Source organism: Eulemur rufifrons, chromosome 2, assembly GCF_041146395.1.
Source record: "Eulemur rufifrons isolate Redbay chromosome 2, OSU_ERuf_1, whole genome shotgun sequence".
Classification (NCBI taxonomy): domain Eukaryota; kingdom Metazoa; phylum Chordata; class Mammalia; order Primates; family Lemuridae; genus Eulemur; species Eulemur rufifrons.
The window spans coordinates 126090858-126102883 of record NC_090984.1 but is presented as its reverse complement, the minus strand read 5'-3'; the positions used below and the strand labels follow the sequence as shown (position 1 = coordinate 126102883).

The window sequence follows — 12026 nt, the reverse complement described above, 5'->3', positions numbered from 1 at the left end:
CCGGCCGCCTGTCCAGGGGCGCCCTCTCTCCACAGCCTCCCTCCTGGCGGGGTCCCTGCTGAGCTCGGCACAGGCCCCGCCCCCAGCACAGGTAGAGCCTCGCACCTGCCCTCGCCGTCCCCTCCCCACCTGGTGCCAGCACCCCAGGCCCAGGGAGGCCCTTTTCTCTCTCTGCCGCTGGCCCAGCCGCCCTGGGCCCTCGGTGCGGGTCAGGTGCCTCCCAGGAAGCTGAGGACCCCCACCAGGCGGTCCCCTCCCTCCCTGCACCTCAGGCTCTGGCAGCCCCTGCTCAGGCCCCGAGCGGGACCCTCTGTGCCCCCCACTCTGTGTTGCCATGCTCCCCTCCCATCCCGCCTCCCCGCACCCCAGGAGCAGAGCAGATGCCCCCGGCCCGAGAATGCAGCCTGTCCTCTTCCCTCGGGGGCCCCAGCCCCAGGACCGTCCTGCCCACGGCGGCACCTGTGCCCTGCGGGCCAGGCCCTGCCTGGGAGCCCCCTGGGTCCCCAGTCTCCCCCTTGTCCACCCGGCGGCCCTTGGCCAGCTGCTCGGTGGCGGCTCACACTCTCCTCCCTGCGCGGAGGCGGAGCAGGCGGAGAGAGGGACCGGGGAGCAGCAGCCCCCACGCTGCCGGCGGAGGGCTCGGGTGAGCACCCAGGTCTGGGAGGCCTGAGCCCAGCGGCCCCCGGGACTGGCAGGCGGAGCGCCTGGGCTTCCCACTTTCTCCCCTGGGTACCGGGGGCACCCACACGAGGGGGCCTCTGACACAGAAACCCACAGAAGAAAAGGGAACTTCGGGAAGTGACCCTGCCACCAGTTTCAATCCCGTTCTTAGTCTGCGGCGGGGGTGGGGGTGGAGTTCACACCTCTGGGGACCAGAGCTGCCATCTCCAGGGAGCCCAGGCAGCAGCCCCCAGAGCACCGGTCCAAGAGGACCCACATGGGCCGGGGCCAGAGCAGGAAGGGCTCGGGCGCCCCCAAGACCAGCCCCGACTCCGTGAGTGGGTCTCAGGGCGCAGAGGGCTGGGATCCCGGCCGCGGTGGGCGCTCCCAGACCCGAGCTGCCAAACAGGCCACCGGAGGGAGGGGAGAGCAGCCCCCACACGGGCCCCGACAGCAGAGCCAGCACAGCGGAGGAGGGCTGTCCCGCACCCGCGGAGGCTGACTGAGGCCGCAGGGACCGCCGGGCCGGGCCCCGGGGAAGCTGGAAGGACAGGCCCCAGGTGTGCCGCAGGGGCTGAGCAGGTGCAGGGCTGCCGGGGTGGGCAGCGAGGCCTGAGCTGAGGATGCAGCACAGGGGAGGAGGAGGGGGAGGACAGGACCAGATAACCACAGGAGCCGGCCCAAGTAGGGGCACAGGTGGTGTTCGTGGGGTCCTCAGCTGCAGCCGGGGCCAAAGGCAGCAGGAGAGGCCCCAGGCTGAGCAGGCAGTGGCACAGGACCAGGGAGCCGGGGCGGCACCAGCGCCGGGCTCTGAGCTGGCTGACAGGGCCAGGCAGGAGAAGGGGGCCCAGCAGCAGAGAGGAGGGGCTGAGAGCCCAGGCCTGGGGGCTGAGCGGAGGCTGTGAGGGTCTGACAGCTGTGGGGCAGCTGACCAAGAGGAGCCACAGGATTGGAGGAGCAAGAGTCCAGAAGAGGCTTCCAGAGCCGGGCAGTGGAGGAGGGGTAAGCCCCCGGGTCCGGGAGCCCACTGGGGAGGGAACCAGGGCAGGGGCAGGGGGCTTTGCTGTGGAGAGCTCTCTGCAGAGAGGGTGGGGCCCTGTGGGTCCAGGAGCAAGCCAAAGAGGACAGGAATGAAGCCAGGAGTGGAGCCCAACCTCACAGGGGGCGCTGGGAAAGACAGCAGGAACTGGGGGCAGGGCTGCAGCTCAGCGGACCAGGGCAGAGCAGCGGCAGGTGAGCACAGCAGGTGGGAAGCAGGAGGAGCAGGGGGCAGCTCCCTGGAGCTCAGGGGACCAGGGCAGAGCAGGTGGGAGGCAGGAGGAGCAGGGGGCAGCTCCCGGGAGCTCAGGGGACCAGGACAGAGCAGCGGCAGGTGAGCAGAGCGGGTGGGAGGCTGGAGGAGCAGGGGACAGCTCCCGGGAGCTCAGGGGACCAGGACAGAGCGGCCGCAGGTGAGCAGAGCAGGTTGGAGGCAGGAGGAGCAGGGGGCAGCTCCCTGGAGCTCAGGGGACCAGGGCAGAGCAGCGGCAGGTGAGCAGAGCAGGTTGGAGGCTGGAGGAGCAGGGGACAGCTCCCTGGAGCTCAGGGGACCAGGACAGAGCAGCGGCAGGTGAGCAGAGCAGGTGGGATGCAGGAGGAGCAGGGGACAGCTCCCGGGAGCTCAGGGGACCAGGGCAGAGCAGCGGCAGGTGAGCAGAGCAGGTTGGAGGCTGGAGGAGCAGGGGACAGCTCCCGGGAGCTCAGGGGACCAGGACAGAGCGGCCGCAGGTGAGCAGAGAAGGTTGGAGGCAGGAGGAGCAGGGGACAGCTCCTGGGAGCTCAGGGGACCAGGACAGAGCGGCGGCAGGTGAGCAGAGCAGGTGGGAGGCAGGAGGAGCAGGGGACAGCTCCCGGGAGCTCAGGGGACCAGGGCAGAGCAAGTGGGAGGCAGGAGGAGCAGGGGACAGCTCCCGGGAGCTCAGGGGACCAGGACAGAGCAGGTAGGAGGCAGGAGGAGCAGGGGACAGCTCCCGGGAGCTCAGGGGACCAGGGCAGAGCAGCGGCAGGTGAGCAGAGCAGGTGGGATGCAGGAGGAGCAGAGGACAGCTCCCGGGAGCTCAGGGGACCAGGACAGAGCGGCCGCAGGTGAGTAGAGCAGGTTGGAGGCAGGAGGAGCAGGGGACAGCTCCCGGGAGCTCAGGGGACCAGGGCAGAGCAGGGGCAGGTGAGCAGAGCAGGTGGGAGGCAGGAGGACCAGGGGACAGCTCCCGGGAGCTCAGGGGACCAGGGCAGAGCAAGTGGGAGGCAGGAGGAGCAGGGGACAGCTCAGGGGACCAGGACAGAGCAGCAGCAGGTAAGCAGAGCAGGTAGGAGGCAGGAGGAGCAGGGGACAGCTCCCGGGAGCTCAGGGGACCAGGGCAGAGCAGCGGCAGGTGAGCAGAGCAGGTGGGATGCAGGAGGAGCAGGGGACAGCTCCCGGGAGCTCAGGGGACCAGGACAGAGCGGCCGCAGGTGAGCAGAGCAGGTTGGAGGCAGGAGGACCAGGGGACAGCTCCCGGGAGCTCAGGGGACCAGGGCAGAGCAGGAGCAGGTGAGCAGAGCAGGTGGGAGGCAGGAGGAGCAGGGGACAGCTCCCAGGAGCTCAGGGGACCAGGGCAGAGCAGCGGCAGGTGAGCAGAGCAGGTGAGATGCAGGAGGAGCAGGGCACAGCTCCCGGGAGCTCAGGGGTTGAGGGCAGAGCAGGTAGGAGGCAGGAGGAGCAGGGGACCGCTCCTGGGAGCTCAGGGGACCAGGGCAGAGCAGGTGGGAGGCAGGAGGACCAGGGGACAGCTCCCAGGAGCTCAGGGGACCAGGGCAGAGCAGCGGCAGGTGAGCAGAGCAGGTGGGATGCAGGAGGAGCAGGGGACAGCTCCCGGGAGCTCAGGGGACCAGGGCAGAGCAGCGGCAGGTGAGCAGACCAGGTGGGATGCAGGAGGAGCAGGGGACAGCTCCCGGGAGCTCAGGGGACCAGGACAGAGCAGCGGCAGGTGAGCAGAGCAGGTGGGAGGCAGGAGGACCAGGGGACAGCTCCCGGGAGCTCAGGGGACCAGGGCAGAGCAAGTGGGAGGCAAGAGGACCAGGGACAGCTCCCGGGAGCTCAGGGGACCAGGGCAGAGCAAGTGGGAGGCAGGAGGAGCAGGGGACAGCTCAGGGGACCAGGACAGAGCAGCGGCAGGTGAGCAGAGCAGGTTGGAGGCAGGAGGAGCAGGGGACAGCTCCTGGGAGCTCAGGGGACCAGGACAGAGCAGGTAGGAGGCAGGAGGAGCAGGGGACAGCTCCCGGGAGCTCAGGGGACCAGGGCAGAGCAGCGGCAGGTGAGCAGAGCAGGTGGGATGCAGGAGGAGCAGGGGACAGCTCCCGGGAGCTCAGGGGACCAGGACAGAGCGGCCGCAGGTGAGCAGAGCAGGTTGGAGGCAGGAGGAGCAGGGGACAGCTCCCGGGAGCTCAGGGGTTGAGGGCAGAGCAGGTAGGAGGCAGGAGGAGCAGGGGACAGCTCCCGGGAGCTCAGGGGACCAGGGCAGAGCAGCGGCAGGTGAGCAGAGCAGGTGGGAGGCAGGAGGAGCAGGGCACAGCTCCCGGGAGCTCAGGGGTTGAGGGCAGAGCAGGTAGGAGGCAGGAGGAGCAGGGGACAGCTCCCGGGAGCTCAGGGGACCAGGGCAGAGCAGCGGCAGGTGAGCAGAGCAGGTGGGATGCAGGAGGAGCAGGGCACAGCTCCCGGGAGCTCAGGGGTTGAGGGCAGAGCAGGTAGGAGGCAGGAGGAGCAGGGGACAGCTCCCGGGAGCTCAGGGGACCAGGGCAGAGCAGCGGCAGGTGAGCAGACCAGGTGGGATGCAGGAGGAGCAGGGGACAGCTCCCGGGAGCTCAGGGGACCAGGACAGAGCAGCGGCAGGTGAGCAGAGCAGGTGGGAGGCAGGAGGACCAGGGGACAGCTCCCGGGAGCTCAGGGGACCAGGGCAGAGCAAGTGGGAGGCAGGAGGAGCAGGGGACAGCTCCCGGGAGCTCAGGGGACCAGGACACAGCAGCCACAGGACAGCAGAGCAGGTTGGAGGCAGGAGGAGCAGGGGGCAGCTCCCGGGAGCTCAGGGAACCAGGGCAGAGCAGGTAGGAGGCAGGAGGAGCAGGGGACAGCTCCCAGGAGCTCAGGGGACCAGGGCAGAGCAGCGGCAGGTGAGCAGAGCAGGTGGGAGGCAGGAGGAGCAGGGCTCAGGTCCCCGGAGCTCAGGGGACCAGGGCAGAGCAGCTGCAGGACAGCATAGCAAGTGGGAGGCAGGAGGAGCAGGGGACAGCTCCCGGGAGCTCAGGGGACCAGGACAGAGCAGCAGCAAGTCAGCAGAGCAGGTGGGAGGCTGGAGGAGCAGGGGACACCTCCCGGGAGCTCAGGGGACCAGGGCAGAGCAAGTGGGAGGCAGGAGGAGCAGGGGACAGCTCCCGGGAGCTCAGGGGACCAGGGCAAAGCAAGTGGGAGGCAGGAGGAGCAGGGGACAGCTCCCGGGAGCTCAGGGGACCAGGGCAGAGCAGCGGCAGGTGAGCAAAGCAGATGGGAGGCAGGAGGAGCAGGGGACAGCTCCCGGGAGCTCAGGGGACCAGGGCAGAGCAGCGGCAGGTGAGCGGAGCAGGTTGGAGGCAGGAGGAGCAGGGGACAGCTCCCGGGAGCTCAGGGGACCAGGGCAGAGCAAGTGGGAGGCAGGAGGAGCAGGGGACAGCTCCCGGGAGCTCAGGGGACCAGGACACAGCAGCCACAGGACAGCAGAGCAGGTTGGAGGCAGGAGGAGCAGGGGGCAGCTCCCGGGAGCTCAGGGAACCAGGGCAGAGCAGGTAGGAGGCAGGAGGAGCAGGGGACAGCTCCCAGGAGCTCAGGGGACCAGGGCAGAGCAGCGGCAGGTGAGCAGAGCAGGTGGGAGGCAGGAGGAGCAGGGCTCAGGTCCCCGGAGCTCAGGGGACCAGGGCAGAGCAGCTGCAGGACAGCATAGCAAGTGGGAGGCAGGAGGAGCAGGGGACAGCTCCCGGGAGCTCAGGGGACCAGGACAGAGCAGCAGCAAGTCAGCAGAGCAGGTGGGAGGCTGGAGGAGCAGGGGACACCTCCCGGGAGCTCAGGGGACCAGGGCAGAGCAAGTGGGAGGCAGGAGGAGCAGGGGACAGCTCCCGGGAGCTCAGGGGACCAGGGCAAAGCAAGTGGGAGGCAGGAGGAGCAGGGGACAGCTCCCGGGAGCTCAGGGGACCAGGGCAGAGCAGCGGCAGGTGAGCAAAGCAGATGGGAGGCAGGAGGAGCAGGGGACAGCTCCCGGGAGCTCAGGGGACCAGGGCAGAGCAGCGGCAGGTGAGCGGAGCAGGTTGGAGGCAGGAGGAGCAGGGGACAGCTCCCGGGAGCTCAGGGGACCAGGACAGAGCAGCGGCAGGTGAGCGGAGCAGGTCGGAGGCAGGAGGAGCAGGGGGCAGCTCCCGGGAGCTCAGGGAACCAGGGCAGAGCAGGTAGGAGGCAGGAGGAGCAGGGGACAGCTCCCGGGAGCTCAGGGAACCAGGGCAGAGCAGCAGCAGGTGAGCAGAGCAGGTGGGAGGCAGGAGGAGCAGGGCTCAGGTCCCCGGAGCTCAGGGGACCAGGGCAGAGCAGCTGCAGGACAGCATAGCAAGTGGGAGGCAGGGGACAGCTCCTGGGAGCTCAGGGGACCCGGACACAGCAGCCGCAGGATAGTAGAGCAAGTGGGAGGCAGGGGACACCTCCCGGGAGCTCAGGGGACCAGGGCAGAGCAGCCACAGGACAGCAGAGCAGGTGGGAGGCAGGAGGAGCAGGGGACAGCTCCTGGGAGCTCAGGGGGCCAGTACAGAGCAGCGGCAGGTGAGCAGAGCAGGTGGGATGCAGGAGGAGCAGGGGACAGCTCCCGGGAGCTCAGGGCCCAGGGCAGAGGGACAGTAAATGAGTGTCAGCTGCTGCTTAGGGACAAGGGGGAGACTGGGGACCCAGGGGGCTCCCAACCAGGGCCTGGCCCGCAGGGCACAGGTGCCGCCGTGGGCAGGACGGTCCTGCGGCCGGGGCTCCCGAGGGAAGAGGACAGGCTGCATTCTCGGGCTGGGGGCATCTGCTCTGCTCCTGGGTGCAGGGAGGTCGGACGGCAGGGGAGCATGGCAACACAGAGTGGGGGGCACAGAGGGTCCCGCTCGGGGCCTGAGCAGGGGCTGCCAGAGCCTGAGGTGCAGGGAGGGAGGGGACCGCCTCGTGGGGGTCCTCAGCTTCCTGGGGGGCACCTGACCCGCACCGAGGGCCCAGGGCGGCTGGGCCAGCGGCAGAGAGAGAAAAGGGCCTCCCTGGGCCTGGGGTGCTGGCACCAGGTGGGGAGGGGACGGCGAGGGCAGGTGCGAGGCTCTACCTGTGCTGGGGGCGGGGCTTGTGCCGAGCTCAGCAGGGACCCCAAAAGGAGAGGGGCTTTGGACAGAGGGCGCCCCTGGACAGGCGGCTGGCAAAGCCTGGTGCGGAGGCCAGAGAGCCAGCAGGGGTGGAGGGTGGAGGGTGGTGGGTGGGTCTCAGGCAGCCACGGGGGTGACGCTGAGATTCCAGAGCCTGGGAGCTGGGGCCACAGGGATGGGAGGGGAGGAGGGCAGGGGAGGCTTCTCGGTGGGAGGGCTGCACCAGGACAGGAACCTGGGGCCGGGGGCCGCCGACCCAGCCACAGAGCTGACCTCAGAGGGCACTGGGCCTGGAGGGCAGAGGGTAGCCAGGACCAAGGCTCTGGGCCAGGCTGGGGTGACAGGGCAGTGACTGCATCCGGCTTTGGGGAGAACACGGACCGCCGGTCAAACAGGGCCCCCACGGGAGGCCGGAGCAGGGACAAGGGGCTGGGGGCCCACAGGACCACGCCTGAGGTGGGCAGAGCTGAGGAAGGTCCCAGCCCCAGGCTGTGCCGACGCCAGGTGGTCCCTGAGCCTGTCCAGCCCCCGAGGCCGCTGCCGAGGCCCTGGCACAGCAGCCGGTCCTCGAAGCATGTTGGGGCTCTTGGGGCAGGCAGGGCGCTGAGGCCAGGTGGGCAGCTGAGGGCCCTGAGCCCGGTCGCCGGCCCCGCCTGGGAGAGCCGGGCTGGTTCTGTCCGACGCCGCAGTCACACGGCGCCTCGTCTCTCGCAGCCAAAACCACGGCCCCGTCGGTCTTCCCCCTGGCGCCTGGCAGCAAGACCACGTCTGGCTCCACGGTGGCCCTGGGCTGCCTGGTCAAGAGCTACTTCCCCGAGCCTGTGACCGTGACGTGGAACTCGGGCTCCCTGACCAGTGGCGTGCACACCTTCCCGTCCATCCTGCAGTCCTCGGGGCTCTACTCCCTCAGTAGCATGGTGACCGTGCCAGCCAGCAGCTGGACCAGCCAGACCTACACCTGCAACGTAGCCCACCCGGCCAGCAGAACCAAGGTGGACAAGACCGTCGGTGAGAGCACGGCGCGCGAGGCGGAGAGGCCCCAGCCCAGGGCGCGGGAGCCCCCCTGGGAACCCCACTCAGGGAGGGGCTCTTGGGGCAGCTCCAGGGTGGGCACAGGGAGGGGCGCTGGCATCAGGAGGGGCCTGCCTGGGCCTACGCCCAGCCCGAGGGCCAAACTCTCCCCTGCCTACTGGGACACCTTCTCCCTCCAGGCCCTTGTAACCCCATCTTGTCTCTCTGCAGGACCCGGCTGCTCCCCCAACCCATCACCACCTTGCCCACGTAAGTTGGCCCGGGCCGTGCCCCAGCCCAAGGAGGGGGGACCAGAGCCCAGGAGGAGCCCCCAAGTCCAAGGATGGGCCCCGCCTGGGCACTGACCCGCCTGCCTCTGTCCCTGCCTCACCAGCTTGTGAAATCCCGGAGGGACCGTCCGTCTTCATCTTCCCCCCGAAGCCCAAGGACACCCTCATGATCTCGCTGACCCCCACGGTCACGTGCGTGGTGGTGGACGTCAGCCAGGACGAACCCGACGTCCAGTTCACCTGGTACGTGGACAACGTGGAGGTGCGCACGGCCCAGACCAAGCCGCGGGAACAGCAGTTCAACAGCACGTACCGCGTGGTCAGTGTGCTCCCCATCCTGCACCAGGACTGGCTGAAGGGCAAGGAGTTCAAGTGCAAGGTCAACAACAAAGCCCTCCCAGCCCCCGTCGTGAAAAGCATCTCCAAAGCCAAAGGTGGGCGTGGTGGGCAGGGCGGGCGGGTCTCGCAGGCGGCCGTTGTCCTGCCCACGGAGCCCGGCGCGGCCAGCCCTCTGCCGTGGGAGTGACCTCTGCCCTGACCTCCGTCCCCACAGGGCCGGTCCGTGAGCCGAAGGTGTACACCCTGCCCCCGCCGCGGGAGGAGCTGAGCCAGAACGAGGTCAGCCTGACCTGCCTGATCCGAGGCTTCTACCCCGAGGACATCGTGGTCGAGTGGGAGAGCAACGGGCAGCAGCAGAGCAACTACAAGACCACCCCGGCCGTGCTGGACTCGGACGGCTCCTTCTTCCTCTACAGCAAGCTCACGGTGCCCAAGAGCGCCTGGAACTCGGGCACCAGCTACTCCTGCTCCGTGATGCACGAGGGCCTGCACAACCACTACACCCAGAAGTCCCTCTCCGTGTCTCCGGGTAAATGAGCGCTGCACCCGGCAAGCCCCTCGCCCCCCAGGCCCTCAGGGTCCCGCGAGGACGCTTGACACGCACCCCCCGCCCCCTGTACATACCTCCCGGGCACCCGGCATGGAAATAAAGCACCCAGCTGCCCTGGGACCCTGCGAGACTGTGATGGTTCTTTCCAGGGGTCAGGCCGGGCTCTGAGGCCTGAGCTGTCGTCACTAGGGGCAAAGGGGTCTGCCCAGGCGGCCCAGACGGGGCTCGTCCACGGTGACCTTGGCAGAGGAGGGGGCTCTGCCAGAGGCAGCCCCTCCAGCCAGCAGCTACTCTGGGCTGGGCACGGGGAGCCCCTCGGAGCCGCCCGAGGGAGACAAGGGCGCAGTCCCCACCTCCGCAGGCGTCCCTGTCCACGGGGCCTCTCTGTGTCCACGCAGGAGACACTCGAGGCCCTGGAGTGCAGGGTCAGACCCTCTTTCCCCTCCGTCCCCCACAGCACTTGTGGGGACACTGCCCACACCTGGGGACACGCAATCCTGGGCCCCAAAGGGCAGAGGCCCGAGGCCCTGTCTGCCCTGGGGGAAGGGCTGTCCTGACACCCACGTGGACATGACCAGACCCATCCAAACAAGCTGAGCGTGATCCCACATGGCCACCGCACGCGTGCACGCACACACACACACACACACACACACACACGCCTGGCACACCAGGGCCTCACACGGGGCCGCCCGCACAGCGCCAGACCAGGCAGGGTGTGCAGCCACACACGCACTCGCCCTGGCCCGGCCACGCAGCCCCGCGGCGCCCCGAGCTGCCCAGCAGCCTGTGCCCTCGCTGACCGGCTCAGAAACACCCAGCCCCACCACGGCCCCTCCAGGCCCCTGCACGCCCAGCACACAGGGCACACGCCCGTCACCACCCAGCCCTGGCTCACGTCCCGGGCCGCACTTCTTGTCACCAGGGTGGGCTCTGCCAGCCCCCCACCCTCCGGGCCTGGTCACCAGGGAGGGGCCAGGAGCAGCGCTGGCCTCGGGGCCGGGGCCGGTCACAGTGGGAGGGGACCGCCACAGGCCGGAGGTCTGAGCACACCCGGCCCCAGTGCAGGAGCCGGGCCCCGCCGCCCGCCGAGGACTCGCCCCAGAGGCCCGAGCCGGGGGCCAGGCACTGACCCCCCCTTCCCTGTGCAGAGCTGCAGGCGGACGAGAGCTGCACTGAGGCCCAGGACGGGGAGCTGGACGGGCTCTGGACGACCATCGCCATCTTCATCACCCTCTTCCTGCTCAGCGTGTGCTACAGCGCCACCGTCACCCTCTTCAAGGTGGGCCACAGCCCGTCCCAGGCTGTCCCCAACTGGCCCCAGACTGGCCCCCCGCTGTCACCCAGGCAGTCCGTGAAGTGTCTCCAGACTGTCTGCAGACTGGCCCCAAGCTGTTCCCAGACTGTCACACACTGTCCCTACACTGTCCTCACACATTTCCCTGGTTGTCCCCAGACTGTCTCCCTGCTGTGTCCAGACTGCCCACATTGTCCCCACACCATCCCCATGCCATCCCCAGACTGTCCCCACATTGTCCCCAACTGTCCCCTGACTATCTCTATCACCAGGCTGTCCCCAACTGTCTGCCAACTGTCCCCAGGCCGTTCCCAGGCTGTCCCCAGACTGTCCCCACATTGTCCCCAACTGTCCCCTGACTATCTCTATCACCAGGCTGTCCCCATGCTGTGCCCCAACTGTCTGCCAACTGTCCCCAGGCCATCCCCAGGCTGTCCCCAGACTGTCTGCATCCTGTCCCCAGGCTGTCCCCAGACTGTCTGCATCCCGTCCCCAGACTGTCCCCAGACTGTCTGCATCCCGTCCCCAGGCTGTCCCCAGACTGTCTGCGTCCTGCCCCCATGCTGGCCCCAGGATGTGCCCACTCTGTCCCCTGCCGCCCGTGCCCAGCCCTCCTCTCCCGCTGGCCTGTGTGCAGACTTGGGGGCACAGGGTGGTCTCGGCCAGGCCCCCCGACTCACCCCGCGCTGTCGCTGCAGGTGAAGTGGATCTTCTCGTCGGTGGTGGACCTGAAGCGGACGATCGCGCCCGACTACAGGAACATGATTGGGCAGGGGGCCTAGCACCGCCCTCCGCGAGCCCGCACAGGAGCCCGTGCGCCACGCTCAGCCCGCCCAGGCCGCACCTGCCCTCCGAGCTCACGCCCCGGCCCTGCGGCTCTCTGGCCTCGCAGTCGCCCCAGCCGCTCCCCGCGCCCAGCCCTGCCTCCCTGCCCTGCCCCTTGGAGAGCCTCGCGGACGGCAGGTCTGCCCCAGGCCTCAGCTGCCTGGACACATGCGCTGCCGCGGGGGGCCGTGTGTCCCCTCGCCGGGGCATCCTTGCCCTCCGGTCGGCCGGGCACGCTCACCCGGGAGGCAGAGGCCGGCACCCGGTGTCCATCTGGGCCGGGACTGGCTTGGTGACAATCCGTCCACGCCAGCCTTCCAAGCACAGGGGTTGTCTCAGGTGGTCGAGTGGGGGCATCTGCCACCAAGGCCAGCAAGCCACCAGGCCATCGTCCCCGGCAGGGAAGTTCCTGGACATGCAGCTCGTGGCCCCTGGATGGTCTTCCTCCCGGCCTGCGTCCTGCCGGGCTGTGTCCTGGGCACTTCCGTGAACCTCTGACCGGAGGAACGGGCTTGTTTTCCTTGCAAGCGAAGAACACTTTTCTCAGCCCCTGGGAAGGAGCCTCCGGTGCAGCGGGGTCTCCGTGTACCGGCACCGCCTCTCGGCCCCCCTGCCCACCGCACTGGGCTCTCCACGG

General features: G+C 69.3%; 1 gene segment (V, D, J or C); it reads left to right on the top strand.

Moving 5' to 3' along the window:
- The first annotated feature begins 397 nt into the window (after positions 1–397).
- On the top strand, positions 398–11346 carry LOC138380927 (immunoglobulin heavy constant gamma 1-like). The segment is given in 8 exon segments: positions 398–643; positions 833–994; positions 2112–2166; positions 7750–8134; positions 8364–8812; positions 8932–9246; positions 10419–10549; positions 11263–11346. Coding segments are annotated over 8 exon segments (1827 nt in total).
- The last annotated feature ends 680 nt before the right edge of the window (positions 11347–12026 follow it).